General features: G+C 37.4%; 1 protein-coding gene across 1 annotated transcript; it reads right to left on the bottom strand.

Annotated features, from left to right (window-relative positions):
- Positions 1-19576: 19576 nt before the first annotated feature.
- LOC143606189 (uncharacterized) lies at positions 19577-25380 on the bottom strand. The gene is made up of 15 exons (XM_077082042.1): positions 25200-25380; positions 24997-25058; positions 24853-24920; positions 23677-23798; positions 23501-23606; positions 22766-22817; positions 22548-22665; positions 22448-22478; positions 22343-22366; positions 22132-22256; positions 21925-22006; positions 21272-21394; positions 21137-21190; positions 20937-21006; positions 19577-20054 (listed from the first exon to the last, which is right to left on the bottom strand). The coding sequence occupies exons 1-15, from the start codon at positions 25378-25380 to the stop codon at positions 19713-19715; spliced, it is 1560 nt and encodes a 519-aa protein (XP_076938157.1). The 3' UTR covers positions 19577-19712.
- Between the last annotated feature and the right edge of the window lie 354 nt (positions 25381-25734).

The raw sequence follows: 25734 nt of genomic DNA, 5'->3' as shown, positions 1-25734 counted from the left end.
ATGAACACGATACTTAAGTATATTATACTAGACATACCTAGGAGGATTTCGGTGAAAAAACCTCACTTCAAACAGCCTCGACAAGAACACAATTGAATATCCACCGGTTAAGCCTAAGACGAACCTATTGATCAATAACAAGTAAAACGTGCAGATTTTAGCATGCGAAGATGCATTTAATTACATAAGATAAACTTTGAAATAAATTATTAATTTCTTACCTGACTTTAATAAATGTCTTAGGTTTATAAAAATATTTTTATTATATTTTTATAGTGTATAAAAAAATTATAAAAATTCCTCCAACACAGCAAGATACGTGCAGCTATTTCAGTGCGCAACAAAATGGTTTTATTTTTATAAAATTCATTACCGAACCAAATTAAACAATTCCAATTGAGTTTAATTCTTAACTCAAAATATTAAGTTCCAGAGGTGGAACCAACTAATTTGGACTTGTTGAAAAAGAGTTATGATGTCGGGAAGACAGACCAGAGTCCGTCATCCCGCATCAGCTTTGACACTCGATTTTATAAATTCATGAAAACCATTCAAATCTTGTCCAAAAATTATATATTATACATTTCTGGAAACTAGACTCAAAGTAGAACAACATGGAATCAAGAATCAATCAAAAACAATGGATTATCATCGCGTTACAGACCCTACAATAAACGTATACGAATCTGTCAGCAAACTGTTATCATCAAAACTCAACCCTAACGTGTTCAATAACGGGTTAAATGGTGAAAAAGACTTGTATGGACGTTAGACTAACCTCTAATTGATGTTTTATGCTCACGACTCGGCCGGAAAATGTAAAAAATCGCAGGGGGGGGGCAGAGAAGCTGCCGATCGGACAGAATGGGGCTAGGGTTAGGTTTTTATTATTTTTTTATGTTATAAAAAATATGTTACACACTAGCCCTTCTAGTTTAAGGGATATGGCAACTTGAGAGGAAAGATTAGATGACTTAACGTACCGGGGAGATGGTCGGGTCAACGAGAGATGCCGGATAACTCCCGAGAAACATACACACTCTACATACTGAAAATCCTTAAACCAAAAAATTAGAGGGCGTTACACTATGGTAGCCACCGTAGCTTACGGTTGCTTTGAAAGCCACTACGCCAGCCTCAATCTGTTTATGCTAGGCCGCTACGCTGGAACCCTACCATAGCTTACAGCTTACGGTAGTCTCAGCTCCAAATTCCATTTTTCTTTATCAATTCTTGATTGTTGACTTCCCGCATTAACTCTCTTGTTCCTTTTCATCTGAACACACTTGAGCAACATTTTCTCTCATTTGTACCTGCGTTAACACAACATAGTGTAGTAATCCAAATCCTTGAATTTATACATAAACGCACACATTTTAACTCGAATTACAACACTTAAGGGTGGCTCTACAATCCACCCGTCACATCCCCACACTTACACGTTGGTTGCCCTCAAGCAACTCATCAAACCAATTGTTTTTAGAACACCACCTCCACACGAACCACAAGCTCGACCCTTAAATTCCAACTTGTCATTACTCCACCCAACCTCCCAAGACCCAAACATAAACAGAAAAATATAATACAAAAATGTACAAGAGGACACCTGATTTGCTGCCGACGCAGCTCAATAGTAACGTGGTTGCGGTGGTCCAAAGATGGACGTCATCACGTCCGTGAATTCGCCGAATCCAAACGCCCCCTGATCCTCTCCCCCAGCTTGACCTTCTCCTTGAGCTTGATGCGGGTTCACCCATTCGGAATGGTGCAATGCTGGCATGGGATAATTCACCGTACCGTCATATGGTGGCAATGTAGTGTAGTCAACGATCGGTGGGTCAGCCACCACAGGTTGACCAGAATGCCATGCTTCATGCATTCTCCTTTGACGGTCATCCTCATACCGATGATTAATTTCTCTTTGCTCAGCATAAGCGTGGGTTCGGTTCCACACTTCTTGGCGATCATACATTTGCTTTTAGGCCCGTTCCATGCTCGCGCCCATGAAAGTTTGGTGATCAAATAATGTCTGAGTAGTCTCGGCCCTATTATAGAAGTGTGCTGGCCTGTTGTTGATTATCACATCCTGCATGCTGCCATTGTGTGCCCAATTTGGGTCAAATGTTTGCCTCGAATAATCAAATGGTAAGGCACTTCCCCGTACCCGTCCTTGCGCACTTGAACTACCACCTACTCCTTCGCTTTCCATAGCAACCCCGCTCACCCGGTTCATCATCATAATCATCCCCTCCACTCTCTCCCTCTTCATCATCATTCTCACTTTCATCTTGTTCTCCCGGTTGCAAAGGTCGAGCATCAACATTCAATGCCCTCCATCTCTGTCCCTCGCTTTTCAACATATGGTGTCTGTCACTTGCTCGGTACTCCCAACCAACCCCCAACTTTGTCACATCAAACGGCTTGTGTTCTTCCCAACTCCAATATCGTTATCTTCAATAACACCAAACCGCATCAACAACGCAGTAATCAACCGACAATGTAGAATAATCTTCCTACTCACATTATTCCGGCTTATCCAAATATTGTTAAATACTAGGTACCGGAACGAAACAAGTGGTCCTCCATGCATCAAAGAGTATAAAATCGGGACATCGGGGTACCGAACTTCTTGCATATCCCCTGTTCTTGGCATGACATTGTGTAAACAAATGATAAGCAACATCTTTGGCTCAATCTTTAAATTCTTCCTCAATAACTTCCCATCATAAGTGCCGGGTAAAAACAATGCTTCCAACATCATTCTCCAAGTTGGATGCCTGTCGGGTTGATAGTACAAATCATTCAAATCTGGATACACGTAGTTGCTTTGAGGCTTACTATCAAATCGTGCAATTTGCCTCAATGTTTCAAATGACATAGTGACCTCAATGTTGTTAACAGTTCCTATGAGCTTCATCCCCAAGGGTTTGTTAAATGAAGGACATCTCAACGTTGCCATCCATTCTTCAATTCATCAATGAAAACATACTTCTCATTTCTATCATAACACTTGAGGGCTGCTTCCCAACCCAATGCCTTGAATCGATCAAAAACATCAAATGGCCCAAACTCACGCTCCGGGACCACTTTCTCACAAATAAACGCATCGTACTTCTTTGTTAAAGTATTCATTTTCTCGTGAAATAAATCTGGTTGCCATCTCAAATCATGATCTGTTAGTAGTCCGTGAGTCCAATGTTTAACATACTCCACCTCTTCTTCATGTTCTTTTTGTTGTTCTAACCTCCGCTTTTTTGCTTGTTCGGCAGCAGAAGTGCTAGATGAACCCGCAATCCCTTTTCCTTTATCTTTAGCCGAACGTCCCATCTAACAATGACAAACATTAACCAAGTTAGTATTCATCTCTATATACATTCCCACACTTGCTTGTTTCTACAGTTGTGAATATATGAAAGTCATAAACCATTTTGTTTTACAAAATTTTGACATCATTTCGTTTAAACATAGACATAATCCATCTTCAACTTTTGTCAAACTTTAATTTCCCATACCATATTCACAACCACAACACAATTTCAAACTTTCTCACATTCAACAAGCAAGTGTAAGCAATGTACATGTAATCTTAACTAATGAGTTTTGTAGCAAACGAGTGAAGAGAAACATACCTTTAAGCCGAATTAAACCTTCTAATCACTCTAATCACTAATCACTTGTAAAACCCACTTGTTGTTCAAAATTTTCAGACCAAAAACGTCCAAAATCGAACCCCAAAAAGTTAAGATTGATGGAAACTAAGCAAAGAATGTGATTCCTTGCGAAAATCTAGTCAATTTAGACCTGAAAATCGTTGATTTTGGTTAAGATTTGAAGAGATTATGAATTGGGGATTAGGGTTTGATAGGGAGGAATGTAAGATGAAGATGGTGAATAAATGTGAAGAAGGAGAAAGTAAGTAAAAGATATGGATGAGAATTTTTTATGATTTTCGGAATTTTGTTTTTTTTTTCGTATATATTGCAGAACCCGTCGCTGACATTCAGAGTCCACCGTAAGCTACGGTGGCTACCGTAGCTTACGGTAGGTCCTTAGCGTAAGAAACCCAGCGTAAACAGACTGTTGCTGGCGTAGGATTTCAAGTCCACCGTAGCTTACGGTGGACACCGTAGGCTACGGTGGCACCTGATAAAGAATTTTTTTTTTTTTTTTTTAAGAAATCAATAATCATTAAAAACTAACTAACATTATTTACAAACCACTAAAAACAAAAAAATTACCCTACCCCCCATGAAAAACCCAAGTTGTCCTCAACACGGTGAAGAAATTCCTAAGAACTTCCCCACACTTAGTTCGAACACACTCGCATGAGAAAGATAATTTTAAAAATAAATGTTTAACAAAAACTATTTACCTTATACAACATACCTGAGCCTTTCCTTTATGAAATGGAGCCATCCGGTGAGCTTAGAAGAAAACTCACCTTATTTTTGTCAATCATGTTCAAATCCTTTCCTTCCAAATAAGGTTTGAGGCGATGTCCGTTCACAACTTGTTTAACTTGACTTTGCATGTCTTCAACCTCCACATCACCAAACCTCTCGACTCTTGTGATCACATACGGGCCCATCCATTTGCTTTTGAGTTTCCCGGGAAACAGTTTGAGTCTTGAATTGTAAAGCCACACTTTTTGCCCAATCTCAAATGTTCGTTTCCTTATCTTGGCATCATGCTCCCTCTACAATTTCTCCTTGTAATTCGATGCACATTCATATGCCTCATCCCGGATTTCTTCCAATTCGTTCAATTTCAACTTTCTTAACTCACCAGCTTCCTTGTAATCCAAATTCACATTTTTAATTGCCCATAATGCTCAGTGAGCCAACTCCATCGGCAAATGACAACCCTTCACATACACCAACCGATAAGGGGTGGTACCGATCGGTGTCTTGTAAGCCGTGCGATAGGCCCACAACGCATCCTCCAACTTAATAGACCAATCTTTTCTATCAACCTGCACCGTCTTCATTAAAATTTCTTTGATTTGTCGATTCGACCCTTCAACTTGGCCACTTGTTTGAGGATGGTAAGGCGTTGCAATTCGGTGATTCACACCATAACGTTTCAACTTGCCAAATGCAAAATTCTTAAAATGCGACCCACCATCACTTATGATAACTTGGGGAATCCCGAATCTTGAGAAGATGTTGGATTGAACAAACTTGCACACCACGGAATGATCATTAGTTCTTGTTTCAACCGCTTCTACCCACTTTGACACATAATCAACCGCAACAAGAATATAGAGATACCCACATGAGTTTGGAAACGGGCCCATGAAGTCTATGTCCCATACATCAAAACTGTCAACAACCAAAATAGGTTGTAGAGGCATTTCGTTTCTCTTCAATATACCCCCCATTCTTTGACAATTTAAACAATGCCTAGCATATTCATTGGCATCTTTAAAAATTGTTGGCCAATAGAATCCACTCATAAGTACCTTGTACCCCATTTTAGAACCACTAAAATGGCCACCACACGCCGATGAATGGGCATGTTTCAAAATCTCTTCTACTTCATTCTCGGGTACACATCTTCTCACTACTTGGTCTGCTCCAATCTTGAAGAGGTCCGGTTCATCCCAAATGTATTGTTTAACTTGAGCTACGAATTGTTGCCTTCTCTTCTTTGACCAAAATCCCAAAATCGCCCCCGTGGCCAAATAGTTGACATAATGAGCATACCACGGGGCGGTTGAAACAACAAGCAACTGTTAATCCGGAAATTTCTCGTTTATTTCTTTTGGATCATCAACACCCTCAAGGGTAATTCGCGACAAATGATCTGCAACTACATTCTCACAACCCTTCTTGTCACGAATTTCGAGGTCAAATTCTTGTAACAACAACAACCAACGAATCAAACGCGGCTTTGCATCTTTATTTTCCATCAAATAACGCACCGCCCTATGATCCGAGTACACCACAACTTTACTTCCCAAAATATACAAGCAAAACTTATCTAAGGCATACACCACCGCAAGAAACTCCTTTTCTGTGGTGGTGTAATTCAATTGTACTTTAGATAAAGTTTTGCTTGCATAATAGATCACCACCGGCTTTTTGTCCACTCTTTGACCCAAAACCGCTCCCACTATGCTATCACTAGCATCACACATAATCTCGAACGGCTTTGACCAATCCGGTGATTGTAGGATTGGTGCTTGCACTAACTTCTCCTTCAAACTGTCAAACGCTTGCAAACACTCATTAGTAAACTCAAAGGGAACATCCTTCAACAGAAGATTACATAAAGGTTTTGAAATTTCACTAAAACCTTTAATAAATCTCCTATAGAAGCCAGCATGTCCCAAAAATGATCTCACCCCTTTGACATTTTTCGGGGGTGTCAAAGATGATATTACTCTAATTTTTGCTTGATCAACTTCCATCCCCCTACTTGAAACCACATGACCCAACACAATACCTTCTTGTACCATGAAATGACTTTTCTCCTAACTTAACACCAAGTTTGTCTCAACACAACGTTTTAAAACTTTTTCTAAATCATTGAGACAAGACGCAAAAGTTGAACCAAAAATAGAAAAGTCATCCATAAAAACCTCAAGTGAATCCCCGACCATGTCTGAAAATATGCTCATCATGCATCTTTGAAAAGTAGCCGGGCCATTACACAATCCAAATGGCATCCATCTAAAAGCAAAGGTGCCATATGGACAAGTAAAAGTGGTTTTGTGTTGGTCATCGGGATGAATTGCAATTTGATTATAACCCGAGTACCCATCCAAAAAACAATAATATTTTTGACCCAAAAGTTTTTCAATTATTTGATCAATGAATGGTAATGGAAAATGGTCTTTTAAGGTGGCGGTATTCAATTTTCTATAATCAATGCACACTCACCACCCGGTTACCGGTCGGGTGGCGATTTGTTCACCATTATCATCTTTTATTACTGGATGCCGGCTTTCTTGGGCACTACCTGTGTTGGGATCACCCATGAGCTGTCTGAAATAGGATAAATAATTCCTGCATCCAACCACTTGATTACCTCTTTTTTCACCACTTCCCACAAATTCGGGTCCAATCTCCTTTGAGTCTCCCTTGTTGGTTTAACCTTCTCATCTGTAATTATTTTATGCATAACAATAGAAGGACTAATACCTTTTAAATCTGCAAGTGTCCATCCAATAGCTTTTTTATGTGATTCCAACACCTTCACTAATGCCCGCTCTTGCTCTTGCTCCAAATTCGAAGCAATGATAGCCGGGAGGGTTTCATTCTCCCCTAAAAACGCATACTTCAAGTGACTTGGGAGCTCCTTCAACTCCACCTTTGGTGGACACTCCAAAGATGGTTTTGTATCTGAATTGATTCCCTTTGGCAAACTCTCCCATTGTTGTGTCCATGGTGGTCTTCCCTCTTGTAGAGCTAGCACATTCTGTTTTTGTTCTTCCATCCGCAAAGCACAAATGTGTACCTGTTCAGAATCATCACAAAGACAAGCCTCTACACAAACCTCATCATATTCATGAGGATTGCAATGATTCACCACATCTGCCAAAAAAAATTCTTCACCACTCAAAGAATTAGCAACATTAGTTTAAACGCATTTTCCGGTTGCCAAAAGCCATGTCAACGGTACCATATCTACAATCAATGATTGCATGGGCCGTGTTCAAAAATGGTCGACCCAAGGTAACATTTTGTTGTTGACTTGAGTCACCCGTTGAATAAGCCAACACCAAAAAATCCACAGGATAATAAAAATCCTCTACCTTCACAATTACATCTCGTACGATTCCACAGGGAAGTTTATGAGATAAATCGGCCAATACAACCGTGGTCTCCACACGTTTCAAAGGACCAAAGTCGTATTGGTCATATATACCCCCCGGGAGAATACTCACTCTGGCCCCAAGATCCAATAACGCCCTAGACATTTGAAAATCACCCACTTGAATGTTAATTAAGGGTGTTCCCGGATCTTGAAGCTTAGGAGGGAGGTCTCCTTTTAAAACCGCACTTACCCGCTCGGTTAAGTCTACCCACTTAGGCAATTTTTGTTGCCTCTTTTGAGTGCATAATTCTTTTAAAAATTTTGCATAAGCGGGTACTTGTTTTATTGCTTCAAGTAAAGGTAAATACACTTTAACATGTTTAAACACTTCCCACATTTCCTCTTTTTGAGGACCCCGTTTTAAAATCACGTTTTTCTTACCCGGATCGATCAAGGCTGAAGGAAATGGAATTGGAACCTCTCCCACTTCCTTGCTTTTATCTTTTAAAAGTTCATTTTGACCCCCATCTTTGTTTGAAATCGTGGATGGTTTAGGGGGTTGAATGAATGAAGCTTGTTCATCTTCACTTTCTACCCCCGTCACATCCTCTACCACATCTTCAATTAATTCTGGTGTGGTATTGATTTTAAATTCTTTACCACTTCTTAAAACACTTACCTGATTAATCGGCACATTGTGAGAAGTATTGTGAGTAGGGTTCACCTTAGTGTATGGTTTTGAGAAAATAAAAACAAAGATACTACTAATAAACCACCACTTCCTTTCATGAAAAACCCGTGTTGTCCCCAACATAGTGTCGAAGAGAAATCCATAAGAATTTCCCCACACTTGGTTTTTGCTAAGATGGTAACTTAAAATACCATTAATAATAAACAAACCAGAAATTGTAAAGAAAAATAAAAATAAAAATATACAAAATGTACAATTACCACCTTTTTGAAACTTTTATGACATTAAAGGTGGGTGACTGGCCCACTCCCGTACAGCCTTCTCGTTATAAGCACGCTCTTTTTCAAGCAACTGTTGCCAGTCTTCCGGAAAACCAGGGTCGGGCCCGAACATCCTCATCCTCCACCCTGGATCATTTAGGTTAGGTGGATGTCTCACTTTTGTCTTCCTTGGTCGGCCACCTTTTTCTGCCACCTTCTCACTCTGTTGATGCTCAGCTTCTTTCTTCTCAACTGACCTGTCAATCACAAAACACTTCATTTTCGTGTGATCCTTGCTCAAGGATACACACTTGTTAACAAAATCCACATTCAGGCTTTCCTTGTTAATAACAGGGTTAGTAGTATTTTCAAATAATAATAACCGTTTATCACGATTCCCACATTTAATTCCCAGTGTCCCCTTAGCACAATCAATTACTGCAAGTGAAGTGGCGAGGAAGGGTCTACCCAATATGACTGTGGGTTGCGTATTAGTTAAATTTTTAGCATAATCAAGTACTAAAAAGTCAACTGAGTAACAGAAATCCTCCACATGTACCATCACATTATATATCATGCCTCGGGGAAGTGTATGGGTTTGATCCGCTAAAACCACGGTGGTGTTTACTTTTTGTAGCGGACCAAACTCATACTGATCATATAAACTACTGGGCATTATACTAACACAAGCTCCAAGATCTAGCAGTGCCCGATCAGTTTTAAATTCACCAATTTGGATTGATAAAAGGGGCACTCCTGGGTCTTGAAGTTTACTCGAGATAATATTATTATCAACCCTCTCATCCCTTATTTTGGTTAATTTGTCATTTAAACATTTATCACAAGAACAATTTTCACAAAAAGATATTTCATTCGGTTGAAATTCAAAGTTGTTTTGAAAAATTGTTTCATAATTACTCACATTTTCAATCTCATCACTAATATCTTCCATCACCCCCTCAACAAACTGTGGTGTTTGATCAACTTGAACACTAGAAATTCGAAAATTAGGTAAAAAGACTTTCCGCATTGATATGCACGTTGTTCCCCTTCTTTAAGCTCGAGCTGTTTTTCTTCAAATTCTCAACATCGGTTGCAAGTTTGATCCATTTGAGTGGTCAACGATTGAATGGCTTTGTCACGGACTTCATCCTTTTGCATGCGCACTTCATCAAGTTGATTTCTCCTTTGCATGTCTTGTTGTATCATCCTAAGCATATCCATGACTTCATTCCCACCTAAAGAACTTTGACCCAAACACCCACTTTGACCACTTCCCGTTTGTTGAAAATGACTTTGAAAGCCTTGATTGTTGTATTGTTGGCATGGAACATAATTTCCTTGATTCCCTTGGAAATTCGGATTAGATTGAGTAGCTGGATTCCTATAACGAAAATTGGGATAATTTTTCAACCCGGGGGGGGGGGGGGGTAAGTGTTTGAATTCATGTTATAATTTTGACCACCTCCCCCTTGACCTTGAAGTGCATTCACTTTCTCTACCTGTGCTTGTCCCAGCGTACACACATCCGCTGCATGACCCAACTCGTTGCAATTTGTACAAACATCAATTCTTTGGTTAGTGGTTTGTACTCCTACATCTTCTACGGCATGGACTTGCGGTCTTCCAATTTCCGGCCTTGCTCTTCTTGCAGTTTGAGCCTTTATCTTTGATGTGACTGACATTTGTTCCAAGAATGCCCAATCGTCTTGTTCATAATTGGTACCGAACGTACCGTTTGTGATTGACATCAAATCCCTTTCATCTTCCGCATTCAACCCTTCATGAAAAGCATTCAACAACTCCCAAAGAGCTATACCATGATGAGGACAATTCTTGATCATCATGTTGAACCTCTCGAATGCTTCATGAAACATTTCACCCGATTGTTGTTGGAAAGACCTCAAACTTCATCTCGCATCATTAGTCTTTTGGGCCGTGTAAAACTCTTCTAAGAACCTTTGTTGCATCTCTGCTCAAGTATAAATTGATGCGGAAGGCAAAGTGTAAAACCATCTCTTTGCCTTATCCTCCAACGAAAATTGAAATAAAACCAACTTAACCTCATCCGGTGAGAACCCTTGACCCCTAATCGTGTTGCAAATAGAGTCATATGCCTCCAAATGAAAATAAGGTTCTTCCGTTGCTAGACCCTTATACTTTGGTAAACTTTGGAGCGCATTGGTTCTCACCTCAAACGCTCTTCCATTTTGGTTTTGAGGAATAACCACCGGAGATGGGTTATTAGTGATTACCGGTCTAAAGTGAGCTTCAATTCCCCTTACCATATCTCTTGCATGACGTCTTGGTACCCCCAATGGTACTCTCGGTTGCCCCATTTGTCGGTAAACGGGCCTTTGTTGCATATTTTGTTGAACTTGCGGTTGGGGATTTGGTTGTTGAAATTGAGGTTGTTGATAATGCGGTTGTTGTGGAACTTGTTGCAATGGTTGTGGTTGTTGTACTTGATTGACATGTGGTCCACCCCATTGTTGCACTTGTGTTGCGGTTGAAAGTCGGATCCATACCCAAACTGCCCTTGAATCCTCAACTGACTCCCATCAACCCCACTTGAATAACCTTCTTCAAACTCTTCATACCCTTCATTGCCATCACCATACCGTGGCCCACCAAACAAATTCGGGCCCGATCTTTGACCTGGTGAAGTATGAATTATAGGTGGGTCTTGGGTGAATGTGTATGGTTGTTGATAACGTGGATTTTGTTGAGATTGGAAGATGTTTGTTGTGGTGAGTTTGATAATTGTCCTTGCATAGGCATGAAAGTGGTCAAGGGTGGAAGGTTAGGTGGTGATTGAAAACTAAACACGGTTGAAGTTGGTACATTTGTAGAGGTTGTGGTAGTAATGGGTTCAGTGGATGATGGGTTTTCAGAATTTATGGGTGGTGGCATTGGCGATACAGTTTGTTCCGAAGCTATGATTGTGGTGTCACTTGTTCGACCTTGTGTTCTTGGTGACCCAATAATCTTTTTTTCCCTCTGTAGAATCCGGTTCTGACGAAAGGTTCTCTCGATTTCAGGATCAAACGCTAACGGTGATGAAAACCGAGAGCGTCGTGTATGCATATACCTGTAAGTACCTGCACACTAGCACAACCCGCGTAAAACTGACAATAACAATTTAAATAAAAACTACAAAAATAACACACGTTACGCACTAATCCCCTGCAACGGCGCCAAAATTTGACACGAGGTCAAAGACTCGCACAAAAATAAACCAATTACAACTAACTAGATAGCGGTAAGTGGGTGTCGAACACGAGGAGTTTGTGGAATATGTGTTAATAGAGTAGCTCAACAATTAGCTATTAAATGTAAATGACAAAAAAAGTAATTCTCAAGTTGGTTTTGATTTATTTTATAAACTAAATAAACGAAACGAAGGTTGTAAACAATTGATTAAATGAGCATTCCTCTTGGAGTATTACGCAACTCTTTTGTTTAAGTTCAATGGATAAATCATAATATCTTGATTTCGTGTAAGTGTAATTGTTTGTGATTAATCAAGAACTAAGTACTCGGATTCCTAGAACACGAGGTCGTTACTTGGTAATCAATCAATATAATCTTAACCCTAATTTCTTCTACTAAATCTCGATTGTCAACAACACCAAGAACGTATAGAACGAAACTAGGTTAAACGATATGACAAATTACAAACAATCAAACAAACAACGTGATTATATTAATCTAAACGATTCGATAATCAATCCAAGTGCAAGAACAATAAACAAAAAGAGTATTGCAATAACCTTACAACCAAGAGACATACTAGAAGTTTTAGCCACACATAATTGAAATCATCATACCAAGTTTAATCCGAAGTAATCCAAGATTATGATGTTAATCTTCAATTAGAAACACCCAAAATATTGTTCCAAGGCACCAAAATCACCCACACCAATTGTCTAGTTCGGAATCTCCAAGAATGGAACCCAAAAGTCCTTTAAAACCCATTTTTCGAGTTGTAACCGACATTAAAATGCTGAGGCTACCGTAAGCTACGGTAGCCCTGAAGTTCTTACGGTGGAAAGTGTCTGTTTACGGTGGCTTTTTATGGCAGACCCCTAGCGTAGCTTACGGTGGCTACCGTAAGCTACGGTAGACCCAGTTCAAAATTCCATTTTTCTTTATCAATTCTTGGTTGTTGACTTCCCACATTAACTCTCTTGTTCCTTTTCATCTGAACACACTTGAGCAACCTTTTCTCCTCATTTGTACCTGCGTTAACACAACATAGTGTAGTAATCCAAATCCTTGAATTTATACATAAACGCACACGTTTTAACTCGAATTACAACACTTAAGGGTGGCTCTACAATCCACCCATCAATGGGCTGGTGGGGTTGGGTAGTCAATATATTAATATTATAATTTTAAACAATTTTCATAGTTACCCCCTGGAGTTTCAAGATTTATTAAAACAGAAATTATATTAGAATTTCATTAATAACCTTGTACTTTGAAGTGTATTTAAAAGTGAAATGAAAGTTATAAAACTTTGGATATTATATTATACTCGGATAATTTGCAACTCGCTTAACTTCAATGAACTTTAAATCTTAAAACGTTAAATCCCGGAGTTTCAATAATTGATTAAAATGAGTAAGGAGACGAACGAACCACAATTTAAATCCTTGTGAATGTAATGTTAACGATATATAACGAACAAGAATGCGTGTAAATGATAAATCGTGTCGAGTTAACGAATTCAATAGATATCGACGAACATAAAATACATTAAACGAAACTTGAGATGTATATAAATATACATATATATATATATATATATATATATATATATATATATATATATATATATATATATATATATATATATCTTTACAAACAAAAACCAAAAATTTGAAATGGGTCAGGTTTTCGGGTTTGAAAAGTAACAAATGTTACAACATATATCCTTTACATTTCATAATCATCATACCTATCTTCTATAGGGTCTCGAGCAGGTTATCAAGATCCACAGCAGCACTATCCAAGAGCTTGAAGAGCATAAGGAGAAGGTTGCAGATATCACCAAGATCATTGAGGCCAAATCCCTGTTTATAGAGAGGAGGCTGAAAAGTATGATCGATTGAAACGGGATCATGAAGAGCTCAAAGCCACTCATGCCAACGAGTTGAAAGCCTATAAAATTCATCTTCAGTTGTTTACTGCTCACTCCATTTGCCAGGCTACGATCAAGCTGATGGAACAGACTAACAATCCTGACTTTGATAAGGCTTCCTAGGATCTATAAGGCTTAATGGTTAGGGATTTGGAGCTCTGGGTTGAGATAGATCTAGATCCCGAGCAGGATCTTACCGAGACGAGCAAGGTGACTGAGGACAGGGTTGAAAAGGCTAAGGATAAGACTGGTGAAGGCGAGAAGGTGGTACAACTGAGATGACTGCAGGATTTTCGGAGGGGTAATGAAGGATATTAAAGACAAGGCGTTATTCCCTCCTTGTCTGATGGTTTTTGTTGTTGCTTATTCGATATGATTGTAAAGCAATTTACTTTTCTGTCGTATGATGATTTTTTAGACACTCTAGCTTCATGCTTTTTAAACAATAGACGATCAGGTGGGGGGGATCCTGTAAGTCCCGAGGCAGGATCTTTCAATATAATATCAAGTTAACACTTTCTTATGCGGAAACTAACAAAGTTATGATTCAAGAATAAGATGAAAAACAAACGATAAACACAATGGTAGACTTTAAAGCACACTTATATTGTGTCGGGTAATTAAGTCCCTCTAGCAAAACCGATTACAAAGCATATTTGTGTTGTCTCTCCCTAAACAATAATAACATGAGTATATATACACATAGTTCAAGCCCAATATAAACCCAAAAACCCGTCAAGCCCACTGAAATCCCTCAATCACTAATCAAAACCATAAACGCTATTACAAAGCATAAACCATAAAATATATCCTAGAAATCTCCCCTTGGTTTATTGCTTTCTTCTCTCACATCTTGTCAACAAAATGTGCATCAGCTCTTCCCAAAACTTCTTGAAGAATGAATAAATCAACACGTTTTCTTGTTGCGGTTACCGGTACGTTTGGTCTTGGAGCACTATTTAGTCCTAACGGTCTCGTTTTGAGCTCCAGTTTTCCTTGTTTTTCCAACCGCCATCCTGGTCCAGTTTTTGCTCAGCCTCAGGATTCCATCCCCACGAGTCCATGTAAGTTTGACCAAGTTCCTTTCTACTCTTTGCACCCCATCCAGATGGAATTTCATATTCCTTTCCACTCTTTGCACCCCATCCAGATGGCTCAGCATCCGTTCTAACCATCTTTTGGCTCACGAATCTGATTCTGAACCTCTTGCCTTCTTGAAGTAATTTCTTTTTGTTCTTCTTTCCATTGCGCTTTTGGAGATTCCACAAAATGATAACCTCTCTTTCTCTTGGAGCCACATTTTCTTCACCTTGTTGCCAAAAAGGATTATCCTTAAGCTCATCCGATTAACCTTCACCTGTACCAAACAACTAAACAGTTAAACACAAACAAGATTATAGTCAGCAAATAAGGTCTTTGGTCAACACAAGCGATTTCGGTCAACTGGAAACCAAGAGTCATCAGCATGCATGGCTTCTCGATTTTCGTGTCCATCTTGTCCAGCATACCAATATCTCCATTAACACGCCTGAAACTTTTAAATAGTGCGCTAAAAACACTTCCAAACATGAAATTAAGCATCACCAACACATCATCGGTCATATATTTTCATGAAACACTTATGTGAATGACAAAATCAGAGATCAAAACATTAACCTTCAAAACACTACATCAAAAGTGTTAACCACACGATAATCTGTGTTCTCTTAACTTTGATTAAAATCGATGATTTTATTAATATATGAAAGATTTGAAGATGATGATAGAATCTCTAGAGAATTAGGCTTAGTGAGAGAAAATGGTTCTAAATGTGAATGATTGATTTGACAATAACACACCCTAAGAGTATTTATCTCATGAGAATTCGGTGATTTGGGCCGAAAACGGGCCATGATTAAAAATACCAATCATCTTGAGATTTTGTTTAAACCAGCCAAACTCACACAAAAAATTTACTTGGCCTAATCCATCAATAGAAACATAACGGGCTGCTATAAAATATTAATCCATTCAATTTTGTATGAAGCCAGTTCCCATGAAATACGCATTTCAATAACAAAGTCTTAAAAGTAATAGAAATAAAACTAAAAACAAGCTAAACACAAAAACTATACTTCTAAAAAGACTCAATTTTACACTTTAGACAAAGTTGGGATCAAATCATTCTAGGACTAATCAAGGAACATTTTCCAGCACACATATACTTTGCTAGATCTGGTCCATTATCGATATTTTTGTCCACTTAAATCCATGCCCATCATACTTGCTTTGAAGTATAAGACCAGATACAATTTAGGTTTATGATCTAGTGGGACCCACACTTAAAAATCTCGAAAATGCTTTACCATGCTTCATTATAGTTTTACCGGATCAAACCACATCAACTTGACTTAAACCTTAAAATCAGCAGATCAAAATGATAGCACAATTAATGCGCAAATTTAATGATTTAGAATTAGCTAAGACGATCAAAGATATTGTTGTCCGGCTAAACCTAAGCATGCAAGTCTACCAAAAAGCCATTAGATATGGTTTAGGTATGTTAGAACGGCTAACCAGCAAGTGTTCCCCACTAAAAGTCATACCCCCGTTATCAAGCAACACCCCGAGGTCCATTCCCATCGATGGGTATGCACGATTTCATTTGTAGGTCTTACATACTTCGTGTCCCTTGTGGTCCGTTTCTTAATGGTATTAGGGCGCGAACGAGGGACCATGTATGACTAACATGATGGTTGATCAATGTGAGTCCCGAATCTGGATCAGTACAAAGCAATATCAACTTAACACATGATTGGGCGGAATCCAAACACGTGATGAATCAAGAAACGAATAAGAATAACACAAAACACAAGATTTAAAGCACACTTTTATTATAAACGTCGGGTACTTAATCCCGTAATACCAAATCGGTTATGCCTTAGAGAGAATATAATTAACTAGCCTCTCATAACAATGATAAACATTAAGCTTATATATGTTAGTACAAGCCATATAGGCTAAGCCCAAGCCCAACCCGTAAGGATTCCGGTCTATTACAAATAAAACCGAAAACAAAGTATAAACCACAAAATATAACCCAACAATATCCGCCCTTGGTTTATAGCCTTTTCTCATTATGGTTTGATAATTATCTCTACATCAGCTTCTCTTAACGCACCAGCCCATAACTTGGTTCTGATCATGGATGCAACCATTCCTGTGTACTCTTTTGCTGCCTCTTCAAACAAAGGTGATGCTTGAATCTAGAACATAGCCAGTCTTTTGATATCTTGCTCACCAAACCTTAGCAAATCCCTTGGATCAATAATGGTAATCTGACCCTCTACCAACTTGATAACAACAGTTGCAGTTTCACTATCGTATGCCATAATTTATTCAATAATTTTGCAAGTACACAAATAGTTTGATAATTAGACAAATAACATTACATCTAAATGAAAAAAATATTATTCATTGAAATAATTCTAAGGTATAACTAGTTTTCTTGTCCTGGCACTTCATCGTTCAACTTGCAGCACGTTTAAAATAATATCTTTTGTCAACAACACATGTTAGTGAGTTTTCATAAGTTTTTACGTATATAGATATATATAAAATGCGCGAGTCAACGATCGTCATGCAATAAATATTTAAACATAATATAAATGGAATAAAATAGTATTGTCCTCCCGTTCATTTAGCCGAAGCCGCAGAAGTCGGGGAAATGAGAACCACTTTACGTAAACAACCGAAGTCGTAACGTTAGACGGCGCAAGTACGTCCCGTCGGACCCTCCCACTATATGTATACGTTTGTGTTTGCGTAGCTTCCACCATAAAAATAGTAAACACGTTGCACATAATTCACATATAATCATAAACAAAATGCGAAAATAATATTAACACGACGATATGTGTGAATCTGTTTGTAAACAATTTCATAACTAACGAGATAAAAATTTGTAACATGCTACACCCCAAAAATATTAAAAGCGTTAAAAGGGGGTATGAAAAACTCATATGTTAAATAAGCAAGAATGAGTAAATATGCGAAGATGTCTTTAAGTGAGTGAACCGACAGGGTTCGGTTCAACAAGCGACCCTAGATAAATAAATAACTATGATCAAAATATGGTTGAGGAAATATAAGAAATGATGACCGAGATGTTCGGTTTATAACTCTTAAACAAAAAGTTTGTTAAAAATATATTTTTATTCTATTTTTATAAGTTAAATGAAATAGGTTAGTTATTTGATTTTTAATCAATTTATTTTAATTTTAGAAAAAAAATAAAGATTATAATAATTACTAGTTAATTTTAATGATTTCGGTTCGTTTCCAAGCCGAATATTATTTAATAAACTAAGTTTAATGAGTACTTCATGTTTTTGGTCAGACATGAACTCGGTTTTGATTCGGGTTTATGTCTAACATACTTGAAATGATAAGATAGAGTGGTATGTTGGGAAATCTTAGTCTTGTTTATTAATTTTGCAAAAGTTAGTTTTTAACAAAAAACTTTTTTTAACCGAACATTAACGTGCCGATGAGCGATAGTGAAAACACAACCACGGTTGTTAATTTAGAGTGACAACATGATGATGATCACATGATATGTTGTACAGAAATAAGACAGTAAGTACCCGAGGATAGAATATCAAAGAAGAAAGAACTTGATCGGTTTGACTTTTCTGGCCAAACTTGGATTTTAGCACCAACTAAAAAGCAATAACACAATTGAAAGTATAAAGTGTTATGGTAAATAATTTGTATAAGTTTGAGAGGCGTTATATAGGTCTCAAATCATTAATAACAAGGTTGAAGTGCTTAATTGCATAAGCTAGTGATAAGGTAAGTTTTAAGCAATAGTAATCACCAAATTAATGAGTTTTGACCCAATTTGGTAAAGGAGAAAGTTAATTATCAACAAAAAATAGTATAGGTCCATCCAACACTTGCAAAAACGAGTCAAAAGGCGGGAATTTAGAGAGGATTAGAAGAAGGCGGTTGACCTGTCTTGAAGAACAACAATAATTATAAACAATTAAATAACACAATCAAATACTCAATAAATACGGAGATTTTATTAATAATTGATGCGAAAAGTATCGAAATTTTAAAATGGATCGGGTTTTCGGATTTTTAAAAATGACGAATGTCACAGAGACAATCAAAGTGTTGTCATTGATTCTCGTTGGCTATAGCCGTCAAACGATATATAACCCCAGTTAGCGTTAGCAACATATACATCTATCCCATTGAGCACCACAAAATCCTTGTCAATAGCGTAGCATTGTCTTGGCACCATATGTAATGATTACCTCGAGAGTCAATGGGAGTTCGTGGTTGTCTGCTTGAACTTGAGTTCTTGGATTGATGTCTAAAAGGAATAGGGAAGTTAAATGATACATTTTATTTGTTGTGTTTTCGTAAGATTTTATATTTTATTTTGTTGTGTTCTCGTAAGATTTTCTATTCTCGTATGTAATCAAAGTACGAGTTGACGTACAAAGAAAGGATTCAACTAGAAACAATTTGTGTCCACATTTAGCCCTGCACTTGTATTTTCAATTCTTATATATTTTTTAACTTTTAAATATTATTATTTTTAATTATTATTATTATTATTTATGAAACCATTCATTACTTTTAATTGATTTTTTGTATTTTAAAATTTTAAATATGCTGTTTGAGAGCTTCCAAAAATAAATTCAAGAAAAATCATTCAAAAAAAATACATAAAACTCGAAAATAAATCAACGTTACAAATAAGCAAATCATCCTCTAACCATCCTCACCTTTCTTCCAAACACTAAACCGAATCAGAATACAAGTTAGTCAAAACAATTAAAAAAAGTACAACCGAGTCAACTCACACCTTCTTCGGCCTCCCTCTTCCTCTCTTAGCCGGTGCTGGTGCCGCCCCGCCATCCTTATTGGCGGAAGGTGGACGGCCCCTGCCACGGCCTCTGCCGGAAGATTTCCCACCTCTTTTACTCTTCTTCTCTGCAAAACCGTTAGCATCCGAGTCACTATCATCATCTTCTTCATAATTGTTTTCTTCAGATTCTGATTCTGAAGATTCCTTGGATTTCTTCTTCCTTTTGTTTGGTGTAGCCGCCTTTCGGGTGGTGGTTTGTTTGGCGGCTGGGGGTTCGGTACTAGGTTCTTCAACCCCTTCTTCACCTGCGGGTTTTCCATCATATATTTCAAGCTGTAAAGAATTAAGGGTTAGGGGTGTTCATAAACTGTTGAAACTGACTGAACAAGCAAATTGGTTGGTTTGGCCCGTGTGAGATTTGCACGGTTCCTGTTATGGGTGTGCATGAAACTAAAAAACCTGAACCAAGACAAAAACTGACGATTTGGTTTTATGTTTTAATATAATGATTTCTGTTTTGCAGGTAATTAAAATTCTTAAAAAACCAAATTTCTGGATTTTTATTAGTTATTGTGGATGTTAAGTAATTTTAAAATTTTTTTAACAGTGTAACCCAAATATTTAACGATAAAAAAGATTTAAGACGAAATGTATTATTTTGGCTAATATTTTTTCGGCCCAAAAATTTTGAAGCCTAAATTGAAAAACCGAAACTGAATCAAGCTCAAACCAAAATCCGAAAAACTGAAACCGAAAGGTTTACAAAAACTCAAACTTTTGGTTCGGTTCGAGCACAAACCGACCCCTAGCTCCGGCAGACAGTTTGGAACTTAAACCAAACCAGCCGTTTAACCTTTTTATTTATAATTTTTTCATTTTCAGAATAAGAGTCATGTATGTATAACATAATAATGAACCATGAACCATCTTTATCATTTAAAACAATGATAATACAAAATATCAATTTTGAAAATTAGAAGATAAAAATATGGTGCCAATGGTTAAAACCGGGTGGTTTGCCATTTCACGAAACCGCAGTTATTGATTCAACCCCAAATTTTCATCAAAATAGGCCGGTGGGTCAGATTTGAACGACTTTCGGCCCAAATGGACCTTTTAATAAATGAATGGATATAAAATTACCACCTCAAATATATATTATTAGCTTCATTGGAACAAAATACACAAATTAAAAGACTACAATATGGAGTTTACCTGATCAAGTTGATCACCAACATTCGTCCGATCAACCACCACCAAAGAATGAGCAAAACCGCATGCAACACTGCAGGACAACAATGAAAGAGTTAGGATAATTAGAACCACAAAATAGTGTTTGGCAAATTTCAATTCTTTAAGAAACATAAGGATCTCAAATTACTAAATTAGGATAAAATCGTAACCAGATTACTTACGTTAAAACATGCATTCCTTCAAGCGCGTCTACCTTCTTTGGGATAGAAGACGATCTGCCAAACAAAATTTAAACGAATTTACAGCCTTTTGAAGATAGGAAAGCACACATGAAAATGTAAAACAAAGTAGCATACTTCTGCTGGTGGGGTCCATATCCGAGCTCACCAGATTGAGCGTGGCCCCAACTTATACATGAGCTATCTGCACCCACAAAGTGGTGCATACTGCCTGAATCCATGCAGCGTATGTTCCAACCACTACACACAAAAGCCATGTTAAATAAAAGTTTAGGTTACAATTTCATTAGACTTGATGCTGAGAAAATCGTGTCAGTTTAAATCGTTAACCCGTACACAGCTAATATATTTATGGGTGTAAAACACATCAACCCGAACCCAAAACACACTTAAAAATGTGTTGCCTGAACAGGGCCCAGGCTCATCTTAACAGTTTGCGTAAATGATTTAAACAGGTTACGGATTAATATCTATTGTAAACATATAAAACGGGTTGGCTTTCGACTTGTTTAATCAAACATGTTAGGAACCAAACAGGTTAATCAAGTCAACCCAAGCACGGCCGTTTAACCCACTTATCTTAGCAAGTCAACAAGGTGATGGCAAGTGATCATATTATAAGCGCGTAAAACGGATTGGTGGTTTGTAATAAATAGGTCAACGATTAACCAGGTTAACGTGTCGACCTGTTTAATAAACTGGTTAGGAACTAAACAGGTTAAGCATGTCAACCCGAACGTGGCCCGTTTAGTTAGAAAAAAGGTAGAAACCTGAGATCCATGAGAGGTTTAGGGTACATCCAATCATCACCCGTGTTCTTAATCTTGCCCCACATGTACATCTGCCCTCCACCTGAACACACAAATTTATCATTCACAAGAACCCAAAAACCAACCTAATCGTTTACGATGTAAATTTGAAACGCACTAGATAATAAACATATTTAACATGTGCAAAAGAAGAACAAACTGGCATACCAGCAGTAACACTAGAATTGACAGAACCAGCAGACACGACTGCACCCGGAGGTACAAGATTATGTTTTGTAAAAACATCAAGGCGGCGAGGGCTAAACTCATCCTTTTGCTCCCTATGCCCAAGCCTGTTATATTATAGTACAGCTTCGTGTCAAAACATAATAAAAATTTTAAAAAAGTTACATATTAAAAAAGTAAAAAAGGTACTAACCTCCCATATCCTCCAAAGCCCCACCTGTAAAAAGGCCATAAATTAATTAACTATTTAATGAACACCTTTTTATCAAAAATTTTATAACCGTGCAGAAAAACTTACGTGTAAACATGGCCATTTGAATCCACAGCAACTAAACATAAAACCATATTAGAAACAAAAGAATTGTAACAAATATAAATAAATAAAATTGAGAAATAACCTGTATGGTTCGATCCACAAGCCACTTTAACTATGGTTTCATTAGCAAAAGAAGCAATTGCCTTAGGGCGCGGTTGAGCCTCATAAGCAAGTCGTACAGAGCTATCTTTTGTATTATACTGTAAACAAAGAATAATAATTTTATCTTACAAAATGTAAATTTATGATCTTACAAATCTTAAAAATTAAAAGGTGTGGCAAATATGTTATTGAGCATACCTCATTGTCGGTTCCGTGTCCAAGTTGACCATATTGTGGAAGGCCAGCCGTTCTAAAAACCAACAAACATAAAGTCAAAAAAATAAATTTTCCAGACAAACAACCGAATTTACAATCATGATAAACTTGGTTCATGTAATTCTAAGTCTAAATTGGCCAAAACTAGGATTTGTAGGAAACTTATATGTAAAACAGATAGGACAGTAAACAAACAGAATGTTCACTATCCATTCGGCAGGAAGTTCGTTTAATCAATAAACGACCAAACATGAACATGTGTCTAGTTCGTTCATATATGTTCATAATATACGTTCATTAATTATTCATTTAAATTTTTTAGGCCCGTAACAACTTATCTAGTTTTAATAATTTTTAGGCCCAACACATTTACTTTAATTGGTTTTAGCTCAGTTATGTTCATTCCCTTACGTCCGTGAACCATTTGTTTACACCGTTAATAAACAAAGTAACAAACATAAACGAATACGAACAAATTCATTGTCTTAACGAACGAGCACAAAAAAAAAAAAAAAAAAAACCTCCGCCTGTTTAATGTTCGTGTTAAACAAACGGACACAAACATACTCCATTCGTGTTCGTTTAGAAGGCTAAAAACAGATGAGACAGATGTAGCTTCTAATTGTAAATAAAGCTTATTTGCTGGTACATTGAGCAGCACCTCGAGCTTTTTTAAACCAATATAATAAACATAAAATAAAAATGCGTTGACCATACAATATAGAAGCGCCTTCATTAGGAGTCAACCATACAGTAAAATCAGCTCCACATGCAACATTCAAGGCTTCAGATACCAGACAACGTACCGGATACAACTCAATTTCTACAAAAGAAAGTAATCAACTTTATAATTATGTTCTTAATACAATAATTAATTAATTTAATTAACTCACCATTTTTCACTGAGCCTGAACCGAGCTGCCCGTGTTTGTTCCAACCAAAAGCCAAAGAGAGACCGTCTTCGGTTACTACAACCGTATGGGCTTTCCCGCTCCCTGCTTTAACAATTTTGTACCTGAAATTTAAAAAATAAAATCAAGAAACATTATTGTTATTTCATGAATTTAAAAATGTTAACATAAAATTTTGACAAATATGTGTATATGTAGAAAAGATATCAAGCATTACTAGTAAAGTATTAGATTATTAAATTATTCAGATTTGAACAAGTAATAATCCATCTATTTAGGAGTCAAAAAATCGGTTTTACTTTAATCAAGTTCACCTGACTAGTCAACTAGACACCTGCAACTCCCATCTCATAAAACTTCTGCTTTTTTACATAAAAAAAATGTTCATTATTCTGTCATTTTATTAACTATCACGTTAAATTTTTTTAAAAATCAGAAGTCACCAAGCATTTAAACTAGAAGTTTGCATGAAACCTAAAAGAACGACCTGGAACTGAAATAACTGAATCCAAACAAAAACCCAAAAACCGTACCTTCTGTTCAGTTTCGATTTTACATGTAATTAAAACCGAATAAACTGAACCAAATTTGTGGATTTTCATTTTTAATTTTGAGAAAAAAAATTTTGGCGCAAAAATTTCAAAAACCAAGAATCTGAAACAAAACAGTTTTTAAAAAATAAAAAACCGAAATTTTTGGTTTTTGATTCAATTCAAGCCCAAAACCGACCCATGCACACATTTAATTCAAACTTTTGATTCTTACAACTTGAAGCAAACACTATCTTGTACAACCCGTTTTCACCATCTGAATTAGGGGTGTGCAAACGGGTCAGACCCGTGAGACCTGACCCGGGACCCGACCAAATTGTAAATAACCGAGTCTGATCAGGTCAGGCCTCGCGGGTCTTACCCGGTCTACGTAAAGAGAAAATGGTCAGACCCGTGAGACCCGACCCGCATCCGTTTAATAGCATTCTTAGAACCCGAAAACCAACCCTATAGTAAATAACTGGGTCCGGTCTTGCGAGTCTTACCTAGTTTATGCTCACCCCTAATCTTAATCAACCGATTCAACATCACATAATCACTTTCAAGACTCATAAAACAAACCCATAAGCCAAAAAATAATCTAGAACTATTTAAAAAACAAACTCACGAAGCAAGTGCAGAGACTACAGTGGGCCTATCGCGTTGAATCTGATCACCATGTCCAAGCTGCCCCTTCTGCAAACACCAATTAATTTACAAAAATATTAACTTTGAATAATAAAAATTAAATCTTTAATCTTAATCAACTTACATCATTGCGACCCCAAGTGTAACAACGCCCATCCACATCCACAGCAACACAATGACAAGATGCTACATAATAATAATACCAACAACATTTCAATTAAAAAAATATTATTATTATTATTATTATTATTATTATTATTATTATTATTATTATTATTATTATTATTAAAACGACGATGTATTAGTGAGCAAGAGTGAGTGACTGACCACACCCAGACGCCACAAAGCGAATGTCAACGCCGACGAGTGGGCGGAGGCGTGTGGGCGAAACCAAGTTAGTTTCAGGCGAGGGTTTCCGGCGGCCAATGGTGTCCCAGGCCGTCGTGCCGCAGAACAACAGCTCGCCGCCCTTCACTTCGTCGTCTTTCTCCGCCGCCGCCGTTGACATCTCCGAATGAGGGAGGAGATTAGGTTAGTGAAACCCTAATTGGGGGAAATGAAATAAAAGAGAGAGAGAAAGTGAGGATTGGGCAAATGAGGGGTTCGTATTTCAATTCCAAATCAATGATGATGTTGTTGCTTTATTATTATTAATTAATAATTAATATTATGTTTCTGAAGTTTTATTTATTTTTATGTTATTTTGGAGGTCATTGTCAGGGAGATTGTGCCCCTTTTTTTTCTTAAATTAGGGTTTAACTATGTTATGTGTACGGTTTCAATTCTGCAGGTTCTTTCTTTTTTATGCTTGGGTGGATGGATGCCTTTGGTTTGGCCCACTCTAGATTCATGTTTTTGAGCT

This window comes from Bidens hawaiensis, unplaced genomic scaffold (assembly GCF_021521415.1).
Source record: "Bidens hawaiensis isolate Kalapana, Puna unplaced genomic scaffold, B.hawaiensis_p1.1 tig00073446_1, whole genome shotgun sequence".
Taxonomy (NCBI): domain Eukaryota; kingdom Viridiplantae; phylum Streptophyta; class Magnoliopsida; order Asterales; family Asteraceae; genus Bidens; species Bidens hawaiensis.
This window is presented reverse-complemented; position numbering and strand designations above follow the sequence as displayed.